Source organism: Macaca fascicularis, chromosome 7 (genome assembly GCF_037993035.2).
Source record: "Macaca fascicularis isolate 582-1 chromosome 7, T2T-MFA8v1.1".
NCBI lineage: Eukaryota > Metazoa > Chordata > Mammalia > Primates > Cercopithecidae > Macaca > Macaca fascicularis.
Window position 1 is genome coordinate 125226325 of NC_088381.1, and position 26130 is coordinate 125252454.

At 38.6% G+C, this 26130-nt stretch overlaps 1 protein-coding gene across 2 annotated transcripts; it reads left to right on the forward strand.

Annotated features, from left to right (window-relative positions):
- The first annotated feature begins 2637 nt into the window (after positions 1 to 2637).
- NAA30 (N-alpha-acetyltransferase 30, NatC catalytic subunit) lies at positions 2638 to 24079 on the forward strand. Of its 2 annotated transcripts, XM_005561347.4 has the most exons (5): positions 2638 to 2757; positions 3026 to 3800; positions 8668 to 8791; positions 11683 to 11738; positions 20700 to 24079. In XM_005561347.4, the coding sequence occupies exons 2-5, from the start codon at positions 3027 to 3029 to the stop codon at positions 20835 to 20837; spliced, it is 1092 nt and encodes a 363-aa protein (XP_005561404.1). In that variant the 5' UTR covers positions 2638 to 2757; position 3026; the 3' UTR covers positions 20838 to 24079. The 2 variants fall into 2 exon arrangements, with proteins under 2 accessions (XP_005561404.1, XP_045252416.1); XM_045396481.2 differs by lacking the exons at positions 8668 to 8791; positions 11683 to 11738.
- The last annotated feature ends 2051 nt before the right edge of the window (positions 24080 to 26130 follow it).

Genomic DNA, 26130 nt, shown 5'->3' on the forward strand with positions numbered 1-26130 from the left:
TAAAGACAATTTAAGAGAAGTCATCTGATTTAGAAGGCCAACATTGTAGTTTTAATACTGGGATATAAAGAAAAGTCACTGGGGCTGAGACATTAGAATTACCCCACTAGTATTGAGAAGGTCAGAATTTACTTTGTCATTATAAACATTCTAGGTTACTGAATGAGAGACTGGTGTACTTCAGTCAAAAAGCTTAACAATTTCCCTTTTATGTGTTTGATATGTGAATACAAAGTGAATAACATTTACTTCCTGACCTCAAGAAGGTCCTTACAACTCTCAGCTTTCTGAAAACCACTTTGAGACAACATCTGGTCAGCTCCTCAGTCTGACAGAGCTCAATGCCAAGTTGCAACACAGAAAGAACAGGAAGGCCTGCTGCCATTCATTCTCTACAGTGAAGGTACATGGTTTTTAGGAAGGGCTTACATTTCAAAGTGAATGACTGAGAGGTATTTTTCTAAGTAAAATTCACCCTTAAACATTTCTTATGGAATTATCTGGGGCCTCTTGGGCCAGCTTCTCCACCATGATTTGAACAGATCATTGTTTCACTGGCTGACTACCCAGGTTACACTTTGAAACTTTGAAAAATATGTATCTTTAAACAATGTATGCACATTTGGAAACATGGTTTTGTTTTGTGCTTCTTAAGACAGAAATGGGATCACACTGTACTTATACATCTCATTTATATCCCCCACACATCAAGGTGTTTAGGTTTTTCAATGTATCTGTAGCAAGTTATACATTCTGAAAGTGGCCACAGCAGTATTTCTGGTCCCACATGCTCTTTGAGAACCTCGCCTCTCTCCACCAAGAGTAGAGTCTATTTCCCCTCCTCTCAAAACTGGATATAATTTTGTGTCTGCCTAGATATAATGCAGCAGAAGTGACACTACATAACTTTTTTTTTTTTTTTTTTTTTCTTGAGAGGGAGTCTCCCTGTGTTGCCCAGGCTGGAGTGCAGTGGAGCAATCTCGGCTTACTGCAACCTCCACCTCCCGGGTTCAAGTGATTCTCCTCAGCCTCCTGAGTAGCTGGGACTACAGGTGTGAGCTACCAAGCCCAGCTAATTTTTGGTATTTTTTGGTAGAGATGACGTTTCACTGTGTTGGCCAGGCTGGTCTCGAACTCCTGGCCTCAAGAGATCCTCCTGCCATGGTCTCCCAAAATGCCGGGATTACAGGCGTGAGCCACCGCACCTGATTAGAGACTACATGACTTCTAAGGCTAGGTCATAAAGGGCAATATGCTTTTGACTGACTTTCTCGCACGATACTTGCCGTTGGAACCCAGCTACCAGGATGTGACAAAGCCCAAACCAATCAATGCTAAAAGACCAACGGGAGAGGTCTACATGGACTAAAACTGAGGCCTCCAGCCTTTAGCCTGCATCAACCACCAGCTGTGAAATTGAAGTTTTCAAGTAATTCTACTCCTCAGCCTTGGAGTCTTCCAATTGAAGCCCTACGCATAATGGAGTAGAGAAAAGCCATCCCAGCTGTGCTCTGTCTGGATTTCAGAGCCACAGAATCTATGAGCATAATAGTTATTTTATACGTAGAGTTTAGATTATTGCAAAAAGTTGCCAACATGTTCCGTCATAGAATTATATACCGCAAACGTCCATCTGCGGCACACCAAACCAGCTGTATAAATCAGGTTTTTAACACAACCGAATTTGTTCAGTGTGCGGGTTACATACACTGTCTCAGCTCACACCTGCCGGGAGTCAACTGTGGACTAGAGCAGAAGGAGCCCAGTCACAAGCTCAAGTTCTATCCCCTTTGCACTCAATAGGCAGATCCCTTGGGAGGATCAGGCCACCTGTTTACCAGTGAATTCTTCCTAACCTATTTGTGTCACAAGTTTAGGATTGTGCTTCTTAGCCCTGGTCACAGTCTTTCACCATCTCGCTCTAACCCTTCCCCAGGTGTGCTCGCAATTGCCCAACACCTGTCAGTCACTTTTGCCTCCAATTTTACTGGGCGCGAGGAGCAGAGTAAGGAGAGAGAAGAGGGCTGATTCCCTTGCCGCTAAGTGGCAAGGGCCAGCTGAACTTAATTCAAACTGCAAACGACCACGTTTCGACAGCCATCCCCATATTTTCACAGCTCAAAGCTTCCTTTCCTTTTCGGTCGGCTTCCCTGATTTGCTCCATTTTTAATCGCTCCTCCCCCATCCTCCTTGCCCCTGGTCAGGGCAAACATTAAACGCTGTGCAGCTTTAAAAAGGCATTTTTAGGTGACTTGTAAACGGCTGGTTCCAGAGGCCCCGAATTGGCGAGATTCGCTACAGCTCCCAGTGCACGGTAGACTTGAAGCAGGGAGCGCCTGCCCGGTCCATCCCTCCCCGGCCCCGCGTGGCAAGCACCACGGGTTGAGGCGCCCCAGAACCGAGGAGAAGGGTTTGGGAGGCTGTGACTCCAAAGCCCTCTGCAACTTCCCGGCCCCAGAGCCCCACCCACTACCACGCGGCCTTCCCCGCAGCCCGCAGGAGACACCTTCGTCCCCGCCCCTCCACAGGTCACCTCCCTCCACGCCCCTCTCTCTTGGCCGGGGCAGCCGGCAGGCAGGGAAGTGTCGTAAAGCCAGGCCCAGGAAACTTTACCCGGGGTAACAGCCGAGGCGCTTTACGGCGACGGCGGCTGAGTGAGAGCCTTGGAGGCTGTGGAGGCGGCCGCGGCTGCGAAGGAGGCGGCCGCAGTGGCTGAGGAAGAGGAGTGGCGGCAGCGGCGGCGGGGACCCGTGCGGGGTGAGCCGCGAGGAGGGGACGGGGAGGGGCCGCGAGTGACAGGGCTGGCGGGTGGGCCCGGGCGGACGGGGACGGTGGCCGGTTGAGCAGCTGGGCGGCGCTGAAGAGCGGGGGGGGGGGGTGGCGCGGAATTGGGGGGGCAGCTCCGTGAGGGACGGTTTCTGTCTTTGTTCCCCCCACCTCGGCCGCCCCCCACCCGCCGCCCCCTCTTTTCCGCGCTCTTCGGCCGGGTTTCATGGCCTCCCCTCTCGGTCTGTGTCGCTTCTAGGATGGCGGAGGTACCGCCTGGGCCTAGCAGCCTCCTCCCACCACCAGCACCTCCGGCCCCGGCGGCGGCCGAGCCCCACTGTCCCTTCCCGGCGGGGGCCGCCCTCGCCTGCTGCAGCGAGGACGAGGAGGACGACGAGGAGCACGAAGGCGGCGGCGGCGGCAGGAGCCCGGCGGGCGGGGAGTCGGCGACGGTGGCGACCAAGGGGCATCCGTGCCTCCGCTGCCCTCAGCCGCCGCAGGAGCAGCAGCAGCTCAACGGATTGATTAGCCCCGAACTGCGGCACCTCCGGGCGGCCGCCTCCCTCAAGAGCAAGGTCCTGAGCGTAGCCGAGGTGGCCGCGACCACGGCCACCCCTGACGGAGGCCCCAGAGCGACTGCAACAAAAGGAGCCGGGGTACACTCGGGCGAGAGGCCCCCTCACTCCCTCTCTAATAATGCAAGAACTGCGGTCCCCAGCCCGGCGGAGGCAGCGGCGGCCAGCGATCCCGCGGCGGCCCGCAATGGACTGGCCGAGGGCACCGAGCAGGAGGAAGAGGAGGAAGACGAGCAGGTGCGGCTGCTGTCTTCGTCCCTGACCGCCGACTGCAGCTTAAGAAGCCCTTCGGGCAGGGAGGTTGAGCCTGGAGAGGATCGGACGATACGATATGTCCGATATGAATCCGAGCTACAAATGCCCGATATCATGAGACTGATCACCAAAGATCTGTCCGAACCCTACTCCATTTATACCTATAGATATTTTATCCACAACTGGCCACAGCTGTGCTTCTTGGTAAGTGGATAGAATAAAAAGAGGGTGAACCCAGCAGTGATCCAGACTGTGCGGGGCAGGGAGCGAGGGCCCAGAGTGTGGCAGTGGATATCTCCTGCTGCTTATCATAGTACGTTATATGATGTCAAGTGCGTGTACACATTCCTAGTTATTTAATGAAACTGTTTTGAAGGTAAGACTTCATGATTCGCGTTAACGTGATACTAGTGTAACTGCAGCAAGCCTGTATGGTGGCGTGTTTCACTGGGGTGGGGGTCTTGTGTCTTGTTTACATTAGATTATAATCGTGTTTAACCGTCTTTAATTGCCTGCCCGCATCCTCAAACACTTCACAGTAATTTAATTTGAACATGGTTCTGTTTGGATAGAGGCCTTTTAGTCTCTCAGTTACAACTATAATCAGGGAAGAGTGTATGCATAAACATGTTTTGGTGAACATGAATGTCAGCAAACTTGGTGTGGCCATATTGGAGAATTAAATCTTACAAGCATTTTCAGTAATTATGGAGATGTTTCCCTTTACTTCAACAGGACAATTAACAGTTGTAGCCAGCCTGCTTTCTGGTACTCCATTGCAGAAAGCGCTACTAACACTATTGGTGACTGAAAGACTCCTGAAACTTGAACAAAATACCCTTTTGTGGAATGTAGAAAACTTAAGTGTGAAATTGTTACCGATCTGATTTTATTTTTTTTTAATTTAGAAACTGGTTGAAGATGTGGCCAAACACTAGTAACACTGGCTTGTGTAAATTATAATTGACAATAATATTACACATAAGTGAAAGACTTTGGACAGTTTTTAAAAATTTACGTAGTATTGGCAGTACCAGTAATTTCTTCACAATAATATTGGCCCATTTCAGTCTCTATGAACCCTTTAGCTTAACTGTTGACTGCAGGTGTATGCTTTGTATCATGTACTCACAAGCATATTGTTTCTAGATGACATCCATTTAAGGAATATTTTATAATATGTGAAGGGAAAAGCCACCGTTACTTAGTGTTTTAGCATTGGCTTAGTTTCACTTAGTAATTCCCTGCAAGATATTTTGACAATACTTCCCTGTCTTTTTGATTATCTAGCTTGGTGGTAATTTGAAAATGTAACCTGGGTATTGTAGATAATGGTAGTTCTATTTTCTGTCTTAACTTTGCTTAAACTTCAGTACATTTGTTTAAACTGTGGGTACTATTTTATATTCTTGAAAACTGCTCTTTCAGTATTCTAAGCATTGTATCAGAATAGTTCTAAGACATGTCTATGTCAGTGAATATGAGAAAATGATTTATAGCAGTATTATAAATGTCATATCAAATGCCACTGTAATTGCTAAAAATTGTAGATTTAGTTGTAAGTTAACCCACAGAAGCAGATGATTGAGTCACATTTCAAATTGAAATAGATGTTTTTCTGTCAATTCCAGGAAATTGTTGTGTATATAATATTCAGTCAACTTTTGAGTCCTGATGTTTACCTAAGCCTTTCTCAACTTGTCTGCCATTTTAGACTCTGGTCAACAATATTAGTAAACTTTAGTTTTGATTTTATGTAGAACCCTTCCAATTCACCAGCTAATGTGTGTGTTAGCCGTTAGTAGCTCGTTTGTTTAATATTAAATTCTGAATATCTAGAAATTGCAATATGCACAAGTGGTTGACCTATAAGATTTACTAGTGCCAGTATGAATCAGGAGGTATTAAACAATAATAAAACAGTAGTTAAAAAACAACCAGGCCATTTAAAACTGAAACCTTTATCTTGGCATACTTTTACATTTAAGTTTCCCATAGGAACTATTTTTAAAAAAATGCAAATGCGTAAATGTGTATGTTTATTTTAAATCATAACCTTTTAGAACTGAAAGGCATCCTAGAGATAATCCAGCCCAACTTAGGTTTTGTTCTGTTTTGGTTTTTGATTGAAAAAAAGAACCAAAGTGACTCAAAATGTTTCAGTCTCCAGATATTTACTGACAGAAGGGTAAAGCTAGAACCCAGTTCTCCTGGCCTTTCATTATGGTAACATAAGAACCTGAAAAATGACATACTCTTGATCCATTCAGTGAAGATTATTGTGTCAGCAAGTTATCTCCACCAAGTGACAGTTGCCCTTACAAACAGCAATCTCAAGAGATTAGAAACCTCCAAAATGTTGCTTTTTTCTATGGATAACCTGTAATGGGTCAATGGACTATATGGGGTTGAACCTTACAAAATTGCCAATACTTGATTAACAAAAATGGTAGCTTATTATGATTCTTCCTAATTGTGAAAGATGTTAAAAAAAAAAATACAAATGTGAGACACTTTCAGTTACTCTGTACTTAACCATTTTATCTTTACCTCTTTTCATAGTAACATTTTCAGTTGTTGGTACCTTTTTGAAGTTCTTAAACTTTGCTCAGCAATGTAACATAGTACTTCCGTTTATTCTAAATTTAACTTTTTGGCTTCCTCCGGTTTTCTATTTGTAGTGTTCTAGAATTTGGGAATCTCTCACTTCATATTTTTCATAGTTTTATAGACTGACAACCCTTTGGCCTTGTTGTGTTAAGTCTTAATTTTGCCAGGGATTTTTCAGTTCCCATCCTTGAAAAAATACATTTAATAGCATGAATTCCAAATGTATGTGCAGAGCTTTTATTAGGAAAAATTGACAAGCAATTTAATGATTCCTGTAAATGTACCATATATTCGTGAGTGGTTTATCAGTAAAAAAATGCAGCATTGGTCTTCTTCACTACTAATATCATCTCTATGGTGTATGATATATTAGACTTTTTAGATGATATATACAGCTTGATTTTTGCTCCTACAGATTCTAAATTAGGAAGAAATCAGGTCTTAAGAATGAACTAATACAATATTTTGTTTGCTTATTCCATGCTCAAAGGACAAAGATTTGTTTGAAATTCCTGTTCAGATTGAAAGTACTGTCCAGTTGTATTAATTTTTCCTCATTTTTGGATAGTTTATAAGGTGTAGCTGTTCTGAGGTTTATATCATCGATCTAATACAGGTTTTCATTTCGCATGAGCCTGACTTATGAGGTCAGGCCAAAATTTTTTCTGAGCCTTTTAAATATACCATTTGGTCTGTAATAATTTTATGTATGTGTATGTATTTATATGTATTTGTATATACACACATATATTTGAAGTGAGTTATTTTCAGATCAGAAAAAGCTTTCAGAGTTGTTCAAGGCAATTTTTATGCATACTTAAGGTCTTTGTTTAAAAAATTTTTTTAAAAGATTGATATATTGTGAGGGAAAAAAATAGAAATAGCCATTTCAGAGGTTTATTGACCCAAAATAGTTTTGGAATGTGTGATAAACCAGAAATGAATTAGCGTGGGTTGTTGAATTTCATATTCCCTCAAAAGAATTTTTCTGACCTAGTTTAGGTTTGCATGAAATGGATTAGAATTTTCTTGCCTAAAAGATTTCTCCACAGTTAAAGGCTTATTAATCAATTTACAGAATGACAGACTAAAAAAGTCACAAATTTAAAATATGTATTAAGTATAAATTGGACATTATTAATTTTTTAACTCATTTCTGCTTTTGTTGAAATAGCTTCTTCTGGAAAACTAATTTATGGAAAACAAACTTCTTACTGACACATTATTTAAACAGTTGGAGATATTGCCCTATTTATAATTACCAGAAATGCCATGTTACTAGAACTTTTTATCAGCATTGGAATTTTTGAAAAACATTTTTAATGGTAACACTAGAAATCTTAATGAAAATGGGGGATGATTAGAATTTAACATGTAGCTTTTAATACTCTGGAAAGCTGTACATTTTTATTAAAATAGAAATTTCTGTAAAATTAAAGCTTTTAACATAAAGCTTTGATTTTGAACTATAAGTATTCTGAGAGCTTTATGACAGTTATCCACACTGTCAGGAGTATCCTAAAAATGAGACTATGCTATATTTAGATATATTAACAAAAACCTCTTAGGTATGATCTAATCAATACCTTATAAACCGTGCTTTTTCTGAAAATTAAAATTTTTTTTTTCTGATCACAATCTACCATTCAGGTGTAAATATGTATTATATGTAGCTTTCACTAAAACTTCATTAAATTTTTTTCTTTTTTTATTTTATTGAGATGGGGTCTCACTCTGTCACCTAGGCTGGAGTACATTGGCACGATCTCAGCTCACTGTAGCCTCTGCCTCCCCAGCTCAAGCCATCCTCCTATCTCAGCTTTCCAAGTAGCAGGAACTACAGGTACATGCCACCACACCCAGCTAATTTTTGTATTTTTGGTGGAGACAGGGTTTTGCCATGTTGCCCAGGCTGATCTCAAACCCCTGAGCTCAAGCAATCTGCCCGCCCCGGTCCCCCAAAGTGCTGGATTTACAGGTGTGAGCCACTGTGCTTGGCCATTATTACTAAATTTAACTATTTAAAATTATATTCTGCTGATGGGCAAGTTTTACAATATTTTATGTCCTAATAATTTGTTTTTGCATATTTCCTCTTCCAGAAACTTAGGTCTTTGTTGCAAATAATTGTGATTATAAGCACCTCATACGTAATCTTATAAAGTACTTGAATGTTTACCTTGTGGAAATCTGGTCTTTTTTCCCTAGGCTTTAATAGTAAGCATAAATAATTCATGTTTTAAAGAATATTGAGAAATTTTAACACTAGAACATTTAAAGGAGTTAGGGGATTTAGATTTCTGAAACTTCTGTGACTGCTCTCTTGTAAGAGTTCCCGTTATCTCCCCCCCCCCACCCCCCCGTCAAAAATGCCTACCAATGGTTGGTTGTTGTTTTCTCTGGATCATTGTGCAGTACCTGATGGCAATGTATTCTTCATAACTGTTTGTTTATTTTTAAGGCCATGGTAGGGGAGGAGTGTGTAGGTGCCATCGTTTGCAAGTTGGATATGCACAAAAAGATGTTCCGCAGAGGTTATATAGCCATGTTAGCCGTGGATTCCAAATACAGGAGAAATGGCATTGGTAAGAAAAATATTATTTCATAGAATGCCTAAGCTAAGCTATTTTCATTTTTGTGTTTTGAAATGAAAGACTTAAATGTAAGTATGTAGAAATGAAAAAACTAAAGGAAGAAAAGGCGGTTTATAATTTTATATTTCAAAATGGTATTTTTAAAAAGTTATTAAAATGAATTTTTTCTTTATTAATGTTTTGACAGTTTTTCTTTTTAACAAGTAGCCGATCATCAGTTTTTACCTCCAGATTTTTTTTTAATCACATTCAAAATGCTTTGCATTATACTAAGTAACACAAGAAATACTGCAATTTGTAATTACATTATGATGGTCCTTCATCCCAGCCTTCAAGCACTTGTCTGTATTTGGGTTAAGTGGACCTCAATCAAGCCAAAATTATGGAAAAATTGTTACCATTACTGGTGTTAGTCATGAACCGTATATTGCAGTTCAGAAAAGATCAGGAGATGAGAATTGATTGTTTCTTATAATTCTCAAACTTAATTTTTTGTTGGGTGTACTTTTCCTGACATGTTTAGTTAATCTTACACTCATGATTTATAATGATCCTTAGAATCATGGGGTGGTTTAAAAACACATATTTAGACCCCTCACCCTGAGACTCTTGTTTGTCTTGTCAGAGGTTGGGCTGAAGCTTCCATGGGTGACTGTGATGTAAGCCTGATTAGGCACCACTCTTCTATCACCGGGTTAGATAACTTTTGTCATTTAAATAACGCCATAAAACTCAATAGGCCTCCGGGTGCGGTGGCTAACGCCTGTAATCCCAGCACTTTGGGAGGCCAAGGCAGTTGGATCACTAGGTCAGGAGTTCAAGACCAGCCTGGGCAAGGTGGCAAAACCCTGTCTCTACTAAAAATACAAAAATTAGCCGGGCGCGGTGGTGGGCACCTGTAACCCCAGCTACTCAAAAGGCTGAGGCAGGAGAATCGCTTGAACCCAGGAGGCGGAGGTTGCAGTGAGTGTGCCACTGCACTCTAGCCTGGGTGACAGAGCAAGATTCCGTTTCAAAAAACCACTCTTCTAGTCTCTAGGACCTAGTAGCTCTATGTTCACAATGGAGGATTGGGTAGACAAGCATTTGTCTAAGCATGTCAAATTTTGTGATGTGCTTTAGCGAGTATTCATAAAAAAAGTTTAATACCTGTACCAGTATTTAATCATTAGCAGTTTTGTCACTTACGTTTTTTAAAAACTATTGTTATTGTCCAACCTAAGACTCTCACACAGTCCTAGATATCATGAGAAGTAACTATAAATAGGTTTACTTAATATGTTAGGTTTAGCCAACTTTATTACAGTGTTACAGCTTTCCACTAAGATTTTTAATGAATTGGGCTTGTTTTATGGGGTAAGTTTGAGCCTTTGATGCATTAAAAAACACTGATAAGGACTCATGATAAATTATAGCCAATTGTTTGGCTAGTTTGGAGGGCAGAAACCGGTGGCTTCAGGGTTGCATCCTGGCCTTCAGACATACTTTGTTTGGGCCATAAAATGTACGCATACTTGTATGCATGCTTTGAAAATTAAGAGTTTTTAATTCAATTTTATTATTTTTTGAGACAGAGTCTTGCTCTGTTGCCCAGACTGGAGTGCAATGGCGTGATCCCGGCTCACTGCAACCTCTGCCCCCCAGATTCAAGCAATTCTTGTGCCTCAGCCTCCCAAGCACCTGGGACTACAGGCATACCCCACCACACCTGGGCTAATTTTTTGTATTTTTTGTTTTTTTGAGATAGAGTCTCACTCTGTCGCCCAGGTTGGAGTGCAGTGGCACTATCTTGGCTCATTGCAACCTCCGCCTCCTATATTCAAGTGATTTTCCTGCCTCCGCCTCCCGAGTAGCTGGGATTACGGGCACCCACCACCATGCCTGGCTAATTTGTTATTTTTTAGTAGAGACGGGATTTCATCATGTTGGCCAGGCTGGTCTTGAACTTCTGACCTCCGGTGATCCGCCCACCTGGGCTTCTCAAAGTGCTGGGATTATAGGCTGAGCCACCGCACCCAGCCAGTGTTTTGTATTTGTAATAGAGACGGGGTTTTGCCATGACCTCGGCCTCCAAAGTGCTGGGATTATAGGCGTGAGCCACCATGCCTGGCTAGTTTTTTGTATTTTTGATAGAGACGGGGTTTCACCATGGTGGCCAGGCTGGTCTTGAACTCTTGGCCTCAAGTGATCTGCCTGCCTTGGCTTCTCGAAGTGCTGGGGTTATAGGCGTGTACCACCGCGCCCAGCCTAAGAGTTTTTAAATAAAATGTGTCTGTCTTCTCTTAAAATCAGATTTGGCAAATTTATATTTGACCCTAAACTAGGATACATTTTGCTAGACATTTACAGACACACCACTGACATCACTGGGAGTGCTAGACTTCATCGTGCTCACTATAAAGTTTATAGGAACCTACCATGGGTAACAGCAGTTCTGATGAGGTTGTCTTGTGCCTTGTGTCCAGGGGAGTTTGGAAGATCTTTGGTGAGATCAGCTCGGGTTATGCAGTAAGTTCTGGCCAACTCACGGGGAGTGCCTGGGTTGTTCTGGCCATACCATATCTTGCTTTTTTCTCTTTCCCTTTCCTCCTACTTTCAAACACAATAGAACAAACTCCTGCTTGCGGCAAATAATTATGTCTGAGAAAAAGGAGTATATTGGGAGATAGGTCTTTCAAGAGGAAACGTACTGTTATGTATAGGTTCTATTGGCTTCTCTTAGCTTATAGCTAAAATTTTTCCCACTTAATTTGAGATAATCTGTGTATCTGGATTCAAGATAAAAACTAGCATTTGACATTTCTGTGCTTATGAATATTATAATTTAGGTTATCTTTAAGAAATACATTTTTCCTTCATTAATACTCAGATCTATATTCTAGGTACTAACTTGGTTAAGAAAGCTATATATGCCATGGTTGAGGGAGACTGTGATGAGGTAAGTCTTTAAAAATGTTTAATACTTGTTTTCTGGGCATTATTCTTACTGGGTATTTTTTATAAATATTTTGTAATTTATTGCAGATTTCATTGCAGTTTTACTACACAAATGCAGCTTGTGGGGAAAATTATATTCCATTTAAAAACACATGAATTTTTGACCTAGAACAAATTTTAAAATGGAGCTAAAATTTCTTCAAAATGAGTGGATGGAATCTTAGACATTTTCAGTACACAATTTTGGTATTCAGAGGCTTTATCATCAGTTTTTTAAGGTAGCTCTTATTATAGACTCTGTTATAATTTGCTTACATATTGGCCTTAGTTTCTAACAGTGGGAAAACTATCAGTCTATATGGAGGACATTTCACACTTGAAAATAATCTTTTCGGAATTAAATAATGACAATGTTGCTGGGGGAAGACAACCACTTTTTAAGAGTAGCGCTAGCTGCGCATTAACGTAAGAGCATTTTCTCTCTTCAGCTTGTTTGTAAGGTCTGATGGCAGATATAATTTCTTTTTATCCTACTGCACTGTGTTTCTACATATAGTAGGTGCTTGATAAATACTGGTGATGATTAGGAATGTTAACATTTACTGTTGTACAGTGTGGAAGGGAACAAGTATAAACTAGAGAAGTATAGATGTCTTTAATATAGCAGTGGTGACTGAGGAGGAGCAAAGTTGTACTAGTACTTTTATGAGTAATAGAAGTAGCAATTTTTATTATTAGAGGTCAGATGTGCCTTAGAGAATTCTCAAAATATGTGAAATTGGGTAACTTTTTTCAAAATATTGACCTTAATAATTTGTTTTAGTGACTTAAAAGAAGTGGATTTTTTTTGTACAAAATTTATACACAGCATATATGATATATGTGCATGTGTTTTTGTTAACAAAGTTCCTTCTGCCATTCTCATGCTTTTCAAGTCTTTATCCATCTTTCCATTGATAGCTACTGTTTTTTTGTTGTCGTTTTTGCTTTTGTTTTGTAGAGATGGGAGTCTTGCTATGTTGTCCAGCTGGAGACCACTCCAGCTCCTGGCCTCAAGTGATCCTTCCACCTCAGCCTCTCAAAGTATGATTATAGGCATGAGCCGCTGCTCCTGGCCTCTTGCTACTGTTAACTGTTTGAAATGCGTTCTCTCATTTTTTAAACGCACCTATATGCAAATATCTAGTTTTTAAAAATACAAATGAAGTAATTCTTATTCAGTAATTATTAGCAATAATAATTGCTTTTTTCTTTTAACAACATCTCATGAATACATTTCTGTATTAGAATACAGAGATTTGCTGCTGAGCATTCTCAGGCTTCTTGTTCTATTCTGACGGATCCACTCTAAGTGATGGTTATATGAGAAGGCCTCCAGACATAATAGGTGGCACAGTGAAGTCATCCTGGGATTTAAAAATATCTAATTTTACTCCAAAGAAATAATTCACAGGTGTCAAAGGATCTCACATTGTTCACAGCTTTTTTTTTTTTTTTTTTTTTTTTTTTGAGACGGAGTCTCGCTCTGTCGCCCAGGCTGGAGGGCAGTGGCCAGATCTCAGCTCACTGCAAGCTCCGCCTCCCGGGTTTATGCCATTCTCCTGCCTCAGCCTCCCGAGTAGCTGGGACTATAGGCGCCCACCACCTCGCCCGGCTAGTTTTTTGTATTTTTGAGTAGAGACGGGGTTTCACCGTTTTAGCCAGGATGGTCTCGATCTCCTGACCTCGTGATCCGCCTGTCTCGGCCTCCCAAAGTGCTGGGATTACAGGCTTGAGCCACCGCGCCCGGCCTAGTGTTGGCTTTTCATTGGAAGTTCTCAGGAATGATATGAACATTTGTATTGTTTTGGTCTCAAGGTTAAATTTTAAATTAATGATACATTTTATGCATTTCCAGCCTAAAAAGCGAATGCTGATTCATTCATTTTTTCTTTTGAAACAATGAATATTACTTAATGTTTAGGCTGACATCAGGGATAGCTTTGTGAACTTTTTCCTTTTGTATAATTTTAAATGGATGGTTTTTGCAGTTTGTGAATACCTCTGTCTCTTGATTAGATAACTTTTTCTTGGTATAAAAATTTTGCTTATCTGCGTCCAACGTTATTCAGATCGAATAATTTGCCATATGAACTCTTGTTTACTCTATAAGCTCTGGTAGCTATCTGGTTTTCCTTTCCATGTTAAAATACTTTAGTCTTTAAGACCCAATTCAAATACCAACAACTCCTTTAAGTTTTTCTTGATCTTTCTGGACAGAATCCATTGCACTTTTCTGTTATTTTTGTTACTCTTTTTGTAATATTTATTGCACTTAATTTCACTTGTTCAGTGCCTTAGCACAGTGTAGGACAGAGATGCCTTCTCTTGTTTGTTGAGATATTCTTGGTGCTTAGTGTGACATTTGTGATAGAGTAACTGCTTCATAAATATTTTTTGAATGATTAGTTCTGTGCTTCCAGCATGATATTTGTACCCCTCTCTCTCTTGTTTAAGCACTTTTAAATTTTGACTTGTATTGCTGTTAACTTGTCTTTCTCTCTGCTTTCTGTAAGCTTTCTAAAAACACCAATTGTCTTATTTTTGTTCATAGTAGCATTTTTTTTTAAAAGGCATCTTCAGGGTTAACCAAGTTGTTAAAATGCCTTCGAAATGATAAATCTCCAAAAATATGGTGATTAATGAAAATGCAATTACGTGCTTTCACTTTCATTAATTTAGACCAACCTTCCTTTTAAAGGGTTTAGAAATTTTGACAAATTATCTGAAAATCTGTGAAAGACATTTGAGAAGGGTTTTAAATTAGATTTTCTACTACTTAGGTTATTCTGCTATTTTAAAAATTCTTACAAAGATAAAGATTTTAAAATCTGTGAACCTTTTAATAGAGGTACATTTAACCAGGCACTGTGGCTCATGCCTGTAATCCCAGCACTTTGGGAGGCCCAAGGCTGGCGGATCAGTTGAGGTCAGGAGTTTGAAATCAGCCTGGCCAACATGGTGAAACCCCATCTCTACTAAAAATACAAAAATTCGCTGGGCGTGGTGGCACACGCCTGTAGTCCCAGCTACTCAGGAGGCTGAGGCAGGAGAATCACTTAAACCCTAGAGGCGGAGGTTGCAGTGAGCCAAGATTGCACCGCTGCTCTCCAACCTGGGAGAAAGAGACTTTGTCTCATAAAGAGATACATTTGGAAATCTCCATGAAACCTTACTGTGCTCTGTGGCAAAAAAAAAAAAAAAAAAAGATACATTTGGAAATCTCTGTGAAACCTTACTGTGCACATCAAACAATTTTCACTTTCTATTCTGTCTACAGAATTTGTGACCTTGAGTCATGTTTATATTGTTGTTTGTTGTTACTAGTCATTTTAAGCTCAGAGTATTCAGCCAGAGTTATTAGTAATCCACAGAATTGAAAGGTAGATAATGTTTTTCTCCAAATAATGCTGCACTGTTCCTGGTCTAGCTGATGTTTTCATTTTGTCTTACTGTGATTTTCCCAACTTTTCATATCAGAATTAGGTATATGTTAAAGCAGTATAGCTAAATTTTTTTTTTCATTTTCTATGTATTTGGAGCTGACACAAAAAATTATAGTATCAAAAGAGGAAACAAGTGGATTTGTTACTTCATGAGTAAGAAATACATTACCAGTGTGCTGATCTGGCTTAAATTTGTTTACACCCCCACATGCTCTGGCTGCCAGATGTGTAGCAGCTAGGACAAGTATCTTAGGTTCATGTTTCACAATAGAAGAAAGAATAAGATAAATACATATAGAATGAATGAGTTTTCTATGATGCAGATTTTAAAGTAGGATCTGTGTACCTAAAATCAACCTACTTGCTGGCCATTTACATTTATGTACTTTTTTTCCCGAAGTAAATTAGAATTTGGGCAGGTGATTGATCAGTATCAGTATGATGAATAGTGCCTCGATGTTTAAGCCATTGATATCCTTAAAATCTTAATCTCTGAAAACTTCAAGTTGTTTTTTGTTTTTGTTTTTGTTTTTGTTTTAAGAGTTTTAGGCTGGGCGCAATGGCTCATGCCTGTAATCCCAAACCTTTGGGAAGCCAAGGTGGGTGGATCACGAGGTCAGGAGTTCGAAACCAGCCTGGCCAATATGGTAAAACTCTGTTTCTACTAAAAAGATACAAAAATTAGCCAGGTGTGGTGGTGCGTGCCTGTAATCCCAGCTACTGGGGAGGCTGAGGCAGGAGAATTGCTTGAACCCAGGAGGCAGAGGTTGCAGTGAGCCGAGATCGTGCCACTGCGCTCCAGCCTGGGGGACAGAGCAAGACGCCGTCTCACCAAAAAGAAAAAAAAAAAAAAAGAGTTTTAGGTCGATTACTGTGATATGAATAGCCGGAGATAACTGATCAGAATACAGTGGAATTAGGATTTCTTAATGGAATTTAAATTTATAGTATCTTAAAATATTTTCAGTTGAAAATCATGTCATTTAATTTTTGCTTATTTACATTAAAGACATTTTTTCCATTGAAAAACCATAATGAACATTACAGAAAACTTGAGAAACAGAAGAAGAAAGTTCACTACCTACCCTTCTAGCACGTTGTATTAGTCTGTTTTCACCTTGCTGATAAAGACATACCTCAGACTGGGCAGTTTACAAAAGAAAGAATACCACATTGGATTGAAGCCTCACAATCCTGGCACAAGGCAAGGGAGGAACAAGTCACATCTTACATGGATGGTGGCAGGCAAAGAGAAAAGAGCTTGTACAGGGGAATTCCTCTTTTTAAAACTATCAGATCTCGTGCGACTTAATTCACTCATGAGAACAGCACGGGAACGACTTGCCCCCATGATTTAGCTACATCCCACCGGGTCCTTCCCACAGCACATGGGAATTCAGGATGAGATTTGGGTGGAGACACAGCCAAACAGTATCACACATCCAATTTGGTGTTTTCTTTCCTTTCTTTTTTTGTTGCATACATTTTTTATTTTTACTAGACAGTTTCTTCTGTAAATAGCATGCTATGTAACTTGTTGCCGACTGTTTACAATCTGCTATTCAAACCCATGACTTTCCATACAACCTGATTTGCTTGACCTACCTAATGCTATTTATTTCTAGCAATATAAAGGTAATGCAAAAGACATTTTGGTAATTTTTAGACAGATAATCTGGTAGCTGACTGTATTTTGTACAATTAAAAGAATAAAATAGATCACATTAGCACTAATGACTACATTAGATTATTAGGAGCCACAAGGAGATCTAAGTTATTTTTTGAAATAACTTATACTTTTCTAAGTTAGAAAAGTCCAACTTAGAAAAGGTACAGTCATTCTTTTTCCCCCATGATACAAAAGATTACATTTTAGCTTTTTAATTAGACTATATTTATTATGTTTATTAAGTATTTACTAATTATATATATATGTATATATATAAAAAACATCTTTAGTTTCACTGGAAATATTTTGCTGTGTGATAGAGGCTGCAAGGTAAAGAACAGAATACAGTGGGGTTAGCTAAACTGCAAGGATTTTGGGTGAGTAGTTTGGCCTAATAACTGAGTATGAGAAGCCTGGTTTCCGTATTTATCTTCTGTCACTTGGCAGTTGTATGATTGTAGGCAGGCTGTTTAACTTTTTCTGGTCTTTCTCTTTGTCTGTGCAACATGATGTTAATTCTGATCTTAAAGAGATGTTGTGAAGAGCAGTACTGTTTGTTGTTCATTGAGCAAATAGCAGTGGAAGGGCTTCTAGGTGCCAGACAGTGTGGTAGTGCTAAAGTTCTAGCAATGAACAAGCCTGCCCTCCAGGAGCTTCCAGCCTACAGTATTAAAAAATACTATCTTAAACAGTAATGTTTTGTAATGGTTTGGCTTATCCTGATAATGGTCTGTTACTGTCGCAAAGAGGATCAGTGGAATTTCACTGTAATTTTTTTTCGCTGTTAAGTAGAATTCAACTCTGTCAAGTTTCTTTAGGACCAAAATAACCTCGTTTTATGGTGAATTTCTAATATAAATCCAGATATTCTTTTAATATGTTTATAAGAATTTGAGAATTAAAAATTAGTTACTTTATCCTGGCATTTTTCTGTTGTGTCAAATAATTTTCTAAAGAAAGAATCACTTTGTTTAGAAAATATGAGTGTGCCAGGAGAATCTTTACATTTTAACTGAGTGAGACCTTGGTGTAATTTTTTCTCTATGTAAGTGAGCCTCATTTTATTAATCTATTAGGATGCCAGCAAACTTGAACTCAGTTCTTAACCACATCTCAAGTGTGTATTTGTGTAGTGGTGGTAGCCTCAGATGTGTTTGGAATATTTTAGATTGCTGAATATTAATGATGGTGGACTTAGAATCCCTTTCATCTTGTCTTAAGTAGGTTAGATTTCCTGGTCACTGTGCTTTGCTTTGGGAAATAATCAGGGGAGAGGTACAGTAGGGTAGTTACTATTAAACTTTAGTTCATAATTGGACTCTGTTCTGTCCTTGCTCTATTGGTGGCCTTGAGTTTTATTCATCTGTAAAATGGATAACCACATCAATTTCATAAGGTTATTGTGAAAATAAAGCTACATAATGCATGTAGAATGCTTTACATTGCACATAGTACAGCTCCAATAAATATTAGCTGTCATATTTTAAAATTGTCACTTTTTATTTGAAATCAATTCCAAGTTTTGAGTTGTTGTGACTTTAGTGTTTCTCATATTAAATTGCTTTGATTTAACGTTTTAGCTATAATTAGGTGCTGGACCTAATAACAGAATTGCAGGAATTACCCAAGAGAATTGTTAAAAACTAAAAACTTGTATTGACCAGACTGAGGTGTTACAGACTCTAGTATGACATACCTTACTAGAAATTTAATTGTGTGTGTGTGTATGTGTGAGTATTTTAATTTGTTTTTTGAGACAGTCTCGCTTTGTCGCCCAGGCTAGAGTGCATTGGTGCACTCACAGCTCACTGCAGCCTCAACCCCTTGGGCTCAAGTGATCCTCCCACCTCTGCCCCGCTAAGTAGCTGAGACTATAAGCACACACCACCAAACCTGGCTAACTTTTAAAGTTTTTGTAGAGATGGGTTTTCACCATGTTGCCTAGGCTGGTCTCAAACTCCTGGGCTCAAGTGATCCGCCTTGGCCTCCCAAAGTGCTGGGATTATAGACATGAGCCACTGCACCTGGCCAAATTGTGTTTTTTTAAGTGCAGAGAGAAATTGACGTTTACTTATCTTAAACCAGTTTATTTCCTGTACAACTTTTATTTTAGGTTTTCTTAGGAGCGTATTTATTTTCTTCATCCTAAACTAATTACTTCATTTTAGATCCTTTAAAGGTTTAGATTTAGCATTGGTCCCTGCTGTTGTTGGGTTTACCAGCTAGGAGAGATGACATACCACTCATCAAATGTTGAATAAGAATGTGTCATAGGAACAGTGCAGAATGCTGCTGGGTGATATAAAAGGCAAGGGGCACTGTCCCCAATCTGGAAGTGACAAGGTAGGGCCAAAAGAGAGGAGGATAGGAAGAGCATGCTTCCAGAGAGAGAACAGTTTATTTGAATGGTCTAAGGTGGGAGAGATCATGGTGGGTTCCAGAAACTGAAAATTCAGTGCCGAGCATGGAAAGCAAGAAGAGAGAGACCTAAAGCAAAGCTGAGGCCAGTATATTGATGGACTTTTTATGTCTCTTGATATTGTTTTTAGATTGTGGACTTTCTCTTGAGGACAAAAGGGAACCAATAAACGGTTTTAAGTAGAGAATTAACAAGAGCATCACCCTAACTCTATTTATAGAGAATGGGAGACCTCTTGAGTTAGGAGTTGATGGCGGCTTGCTCTGTGGTATATCGAGCATAGAAAAAAGAGGACTACTTAGAGATTTAAGAGGGAGAATTGACAATAATCAGTGCTTGGATGCATATAGGTGGTTGGAGAGGAATGAGGTTCAAAAATGACTCTTGGGTTTCAGGTTTGAGGCACTGATGTGGTGGGATGGTGATCCTGTTTACTGAGATATAGAATTGTGGAGGAAGAGCAGATTATGAGTTCAATTTTGGATATAAGTTGAGGTACTGTCTAGAACAGTGGTTCTCAAAATGTCCCTTGACCAGCAGCAACATCATCATCTGGCAATTTTAAAATGTTGAAAATGCAGATTCTTGTGTCCTACTGCAAACCTACTCATAAACTCTGGGTGTGGGGCTCAGCAATCTATTTTAACAGGCCCTTCAGGTGATTATGAGACACTCTAACATTTTGAATACCTCTTGTCCGGATTCAGCAAACACTGTTGGTAAAAGGCCCATTAGTAATTATTTTAGGCTTTGTGGACCATAGGTCTTTGTGGCAACTGCTCAGCTCTGTCCTTGTATTGAGAAAACTGCCACAGACATCATGTAAACAAATAAATGTGGCTGTTTGACTAAAACTTTTATTTACAAAACAGACAGCAGGCGCATTTGGCCCAAAGTCTATAGTTTGCAGACTCTGGTCTAGACTCCAGACAAATATTGTAGTTATTACCAGAATAAATGACATATTAATGAAAATATGGAAGTTGGAAGTCAATATGAATAGCTGCTTATAATAATATAGCTTATTAGTTTAAGGAAATAAACCAGTACTTTTGATTGTTGATTTTATTTTCATCCTTAGTCATTTTACCTTTCCCTACAGGGAAATAATTAATCTTTGTTTTAGTATAAAACATACTCTCATTGCTAAAAATTTCAAACATCACAAAAATCAGTAGAACAGAAGATACATCTCCAGTGGTCCTCCAAGCCCTTGACCCAAATATAATATTACAATTTTGATGACTATTTTTGAGTTCTTTCTGTATATTATTTATTGTTTTCACTATCAATTTTTAAAATTTCATGATTTTTGAAAAATTGTTTACTTGGTAAGTGATTTTTCAAATTATGTAATTATAACTTAGTTTTTTTCTCATTTCTTTGAAGGTTGTTTTGGAAACCGAAATAACAAATAAGTCTGCTTTGAAACTTTATGAAAATCTTGGTTTTGTTCGAGATAAGAGGCTGTTCAGATACTATTTAAATGGAGTTGATGCACTGCGACTTAAACTGTGGCTGCGTTGAGAAACCGACATCGAGAAACAACTTTCAACCACACAGAATCGACCTTTGCATGCAATGCAATTTGTACAGAATTGCTTTGCAGGTGGATTTAGTAATTTCCATGCAGCTCTTATCTGTCAGTGTCTCATTGAGTGTCGCACAATATTTGTTGCACTTTGGCATGGCGCATTTGTTCTGAATTAAAAGATTGTTTTAAACTTCAGGAGTTCTTTTGGTACCAACAAGATGTGCCAGTTGATAGCCAAGATTTATGTGTTCATTTGCAAAGTCTGCTGACAATGTTATTTACACAGTGATCATTTTTTCACAGAACCAGTAAGTGGAACATAATTTTTGTTCCTTAAAAAAGCCAATGTGGATTGTAAAAGTCTCTAAGTATACTAACATTTCACACAAAACCTGCCCTAGTTTTCTGAAGGGGGTGAGGGAGAAGATGCTTCAGTTTTAGGTTTAATTTTTTCAATATTAAATTTTCCATTCTTGAATATTGGTACCTCAGTGATTAGTGAATGAAAAACATGTAGGGTGGGGTATGTCTTACAATGAGTAAAGGTAACAATTAAATTTTGTCTGCCAGTGCCTGTGTAGATAGGTATATTTGTCTTCATCTCTAGTTTTTGAATGCATGCTATCTTTTCCTTTTCTTTAAGGCCTTTGCAAGCAAACTTTTGTTTTTATTTAAATTCTAAATTTGATAATAAATTATTTCAGATTTTTATAATTTGGATACTTTTTTTCAGGTGAATAACAGAATGGTTTACTTTAGAAGTCCCTTTTTCCTTACAGTAACAAGTTGAATCTACTTGGAAAATTGAGAAATGGCTCAAAAGAGATAAGAAAAGTTGATGGAGCCGGGAATTGCTGGGTTTTAGATGCACTTTTTCTTTTGAGAGTAAGGGAAGTTTTGGAAAAGAATAGAAAATTAGTGTAAATTGATAATGATTTTATTTAATCAAAATTACTGCTACGCTGTGAAGAACAGCTTTTACAAAGTAGCTGAATTTGTTTTTCCCACTTGATTTGGATTCACATTGCTTTCATTTCTTAAAATGCTTCCCTTTAGGTTCTTGGTCTTGGAAATAAATTTCAAATGTATCCATTTTAAGCTGCTTTATTTTATTTTCACTTGTATGAGCAAATTCTTAGGGGAGCTTTGCTTTTCTTCTGCCAGAAAAACAAAAGGGGGAAATGAAAATCTTTTTTGGAATGAGTTCTGTGGGTTTTCTTAACCGCCACCATGTTTATTAGTTACATTGTGTTTTGGCCAATCAGTGCAATGTAACAGATTTTAAAGTTAATTGCTTTCAATTGAGTCAGTAAACCTGTGATAGATAATTTATTTAACTGGAAAACCTAGGTACCCATAAGAAAAAAGATTCATTCTCTGTGAAAACTGTAGGAATCTCTTGTTGTTGTTGTTTTCATTTGAATATACTCTACTTCTGCTCTAGTATTTGGTTTGGAATATATTTTGTGGCTCTAATTACTGTATTTTTAAAAACCCTACCTCCATTAACAGTTGGTAAAGGCCCCTTTTCAGGAAAGTTTGTTGCTTTTTTTTTTTTTTTTTTTTTTTTTTTAAAGGAAAGCTGCTCTTTGCTCAGTATAGTGTTTTGAAGGTGAACATAGTAACAAATACTTTAAAAATAAAGATACACAATTTATATTTGAAAATAAAAACTTTCTGCTGGTGGGATTATTTATAGTTCTTTATTTTTAAAGACAATGTTTTCCATTTTATATTGCTCATGAAAGTTTAATGGGCAGGATACTGGTTATAATAAAAATATGGTAACCACACAGTACTCAGCTTTTCAGTATGTTTTTGGTCAAACTTCATTTAGGCACTAGCATTTAGAAGAATACCAACTATAGTGATGCTTTTATTTAATATGAAGGAAATTGAACTAAAACATATTTATGTCATCAAATTTTATTTCACTCCTTTATATTTGACTTGCTGGTTGATGCATAATGGTTGACGAACATATATTTGCTTGAATCATAATGGGGATGGTTGTAAAGTAGATAGATGGTAGGTCATTGGTTCAACCATTTTAGTGTTTTTGCCAGATTGTCAATGAAACCATCATACTGACCTTTTCCTTCGAAATTGCCGAATTGACTGAACTGATTGGGTGTTTGTAAACATGACGTTAACTGTGTGACTAAAAAGTCAGATGGTTGCCATATTGTTTGGTGTATGTTAAATGTCAGTGTATGCCTTATGTCTTTAATTGGGTATGCAAAAATTTTTTTACTTAAGTAGATTAAAATTTTTAACCTCTAGCATGAAAACCCAACACCAACACTGAAAGACTCCATTCAGGTTGAAGTAGCCTCAAACAGTAATTTACTTTTTGATAATAGGCTGTTATTTTTCTTAAATAAGCTTAAAATAATTCTATTTGAAATCGATAGCATGGGTTCACTTGGCTAAAACTGAGCAAAATAGGTGCAACTTTCTTTTAATGGGGTGCTGCCTCTTTAGGACTGACTGTACTATCCACTGACACTGGTTTGGCAGTTGGTACTGCTGAACATTTTTATACATGCTACCATGAAGCTATATATGTTAGTATTGAAGAAGCTAACGGGTATACTATCATTTTTGATGTGTGGGCTGATTATAATTTCCTGTACATTGGGATGAAACTACTTTAGCAAAGTCCACAGATCAGAAACCATACAGTAGTTTTTGAAGTTGAAACCAGCAAAATAAGAAAAAATAAAAAGTCAATTTTAATATTTTCTGCCTCTTTCCCAAATTACCCTTCCCACTTGCTCGACAAATCTATGTAAAGCAGTTTGTTTTTCATGTTTTAACTTTACCTTGCCCTGTGTTATGGTACTGGCTGACATGTCTAAGACTGGATGTGTATATTTATTATGGTGTCTAAAAATCATGAAGTTCATCACTTTTCAGGAGTATAGATAAAATCAAATTGGTAGTGCATCAGAGTTACTTTTCAGTGCACCATGACATCACTAAAATGAGTGCTGTAATGTTACAGGGCTTTCAGGTTTGTAAAAACATAACCATAAATTATATTGACGTCAGATATGAGTTGAGTATCTATAAAATATCACGTGTATCTCAAAATATTGGACTGCTGTTTGACTGGATATTGCTGCATAATTTTCTTCTATTGTCCCATATCCTTTTGGAGAGAGATTTAATGGGATTTGAAATGTGCAAGCTGTCTAAATAAGATGCAGTCAAATAAAGTATGGTTAAGTTGTGTTTGCATTTTTCTTTTAGATACAGCTGTGTGCATTTTATGATTGGGTTGTTTTGCTTTTACCCACTAAGTAAAACAGCAACAAGCAATATATTATTTCCCACTTCCTGCCTTTCATCTAAGAGTTACGGGGAGGACGTATTACATAATTGTCATCACTGTTGTGTGTTCTAACAAAGTAAATTTGAAAATAATGTGAACTTGATTTTCCTAAAAGTATTCAGTTAGTCAACTCATATGTCAGATATCAGTACATTTTCCATGTGTTGAGTCAAAAGTTTATCTTTTTAGTCTGTTTTCATAGCAGTTTATTTCTAAGACAGTTTTTATTTTAATTTGCTTTTTTGTCTGTACACTGCCACTCTAATGTTCCCCCCGCCCCACCCTTGGTAAGACACCAAAGTAAAATAGAGCAATATCTAAAGAGCCTTTGCCCCTGTCTTGTGAGGAGCTTTAAATAGCTGTGAATACTTCTATATGTCAAGGTTTTCAGATTTAAGTGGAAGGATGAAATGATCTGTTTTAATCATTTAACTGCTAAATTACTTTTATCTTGCATGCCAAATCTTTACATTATTCTTTATAGTAATGCTGTAAAAGTATCTGAGTTTGTTTTATTTGGGCCTTATGTGGAACCCTAAATACTTCATAAATTCAGTCTAAAGTCTAAAAACCAGAAGGTTGATACCATTTTTTCACACCAATGAACACATCATTATTAACCTGTAGCCCAGAAGTGTTAGATTTATTTATTTTTTGAGACAGAGTCTCACGCTGTCGCCCAGACTGGAGTGTGGTGGCACAATCTTGGCTCACTGTAACCTCTGCCCCCCTGGGTTCAAGCAATTCTTGTTCCTCAGCCTCCCGAGTAGCTGGGACTACAGGCGCATGCCACCACGCTCAGCCAATTTCTTATATTCTTAGTAGAAACGGGGTTTCACCATATTGACCAGGCTGGTCTCGAACTCCTGACCTCAAGTGACCTGCCCATCTCGGCCTCCCAAAGTGTTGGAATTACAGGTGTGAGCCACCATGCCCAGCCTATGATACTCTTTTTATAAGCAACTTTTAAAAAGTTTTTAGAATCTCATAAGCATATAGCATGGTTACACTTTCTTCAGATCACCACTGTCTAGTCACACTTCATATGAGGATAGATGTGTCCTTTTCACTCCCCAGTATGGTAGTTACTAGTCACATGTAGCTACTGAGACCCTGAAGTATGGCTGGGATGATTGAGCTGAATTTGTAGTTTTAATTAAAGTTAGCCACATGTGGCTTGTGGCTACTGTATTGGACAGCAGAGCTTTAGATAATTTAGGCAGTAATAACAGGAGGGGAGTGTTTGTATAGGTTGAAATGTAAAACGGAAGGATCACAATTAGGCCAGATATGGTGGCTCACGCCTGTTATCCCAGCATTTTGGGAGGCTGAGATGTTAGTTTGTGACCAGCGAGGACAGCATAGCAAGACTGTCTCTGAAAAATCTTTTAAAATAACACAACTAAAAATTACCTCTGAGAAAAAGTATAGCTGAACTGTTTATACTGACAATATATTTCATTAATACAGTGTTTGACCACTCTCCACCCCACCAACGACTGCCCTCGTTATGTAGCCTTTCTGAGAAAAGCAGCCCTTTCAGATTTTATTGTTGTAAGTTCCTTGGGTTGCAGAGATGCAGATTCAAGTGCCAAAAGTTGTTTCTGATGAGACTCATCTTTTTAGCCTTAAAATGTTTGTATAGTTGGCCCTAATAGTTTCTCATTTTAGATGAATTTAAAATCATTTCACTTCTAAATGAGATTGGTCATCTCATGAGTGGTGAAGTTGGAACATGGAGGTCTGTCATATTTTTAACCTCCAAGATCCACTTAAGGGATGAGGCCAAAGGCCAGTGTTATTTCTAGAAGAACCAGATTAATTTTGCTGTCTTCCATCACCACGGTGTGTTCCTTGACCCTCGCTGGTCATCTGGTAAGTGTAATTCATCAAAAGAGCAGAAATAGGGATAGTAAACACCTGGATACAAAGACAGTGCCAGGCTTGGT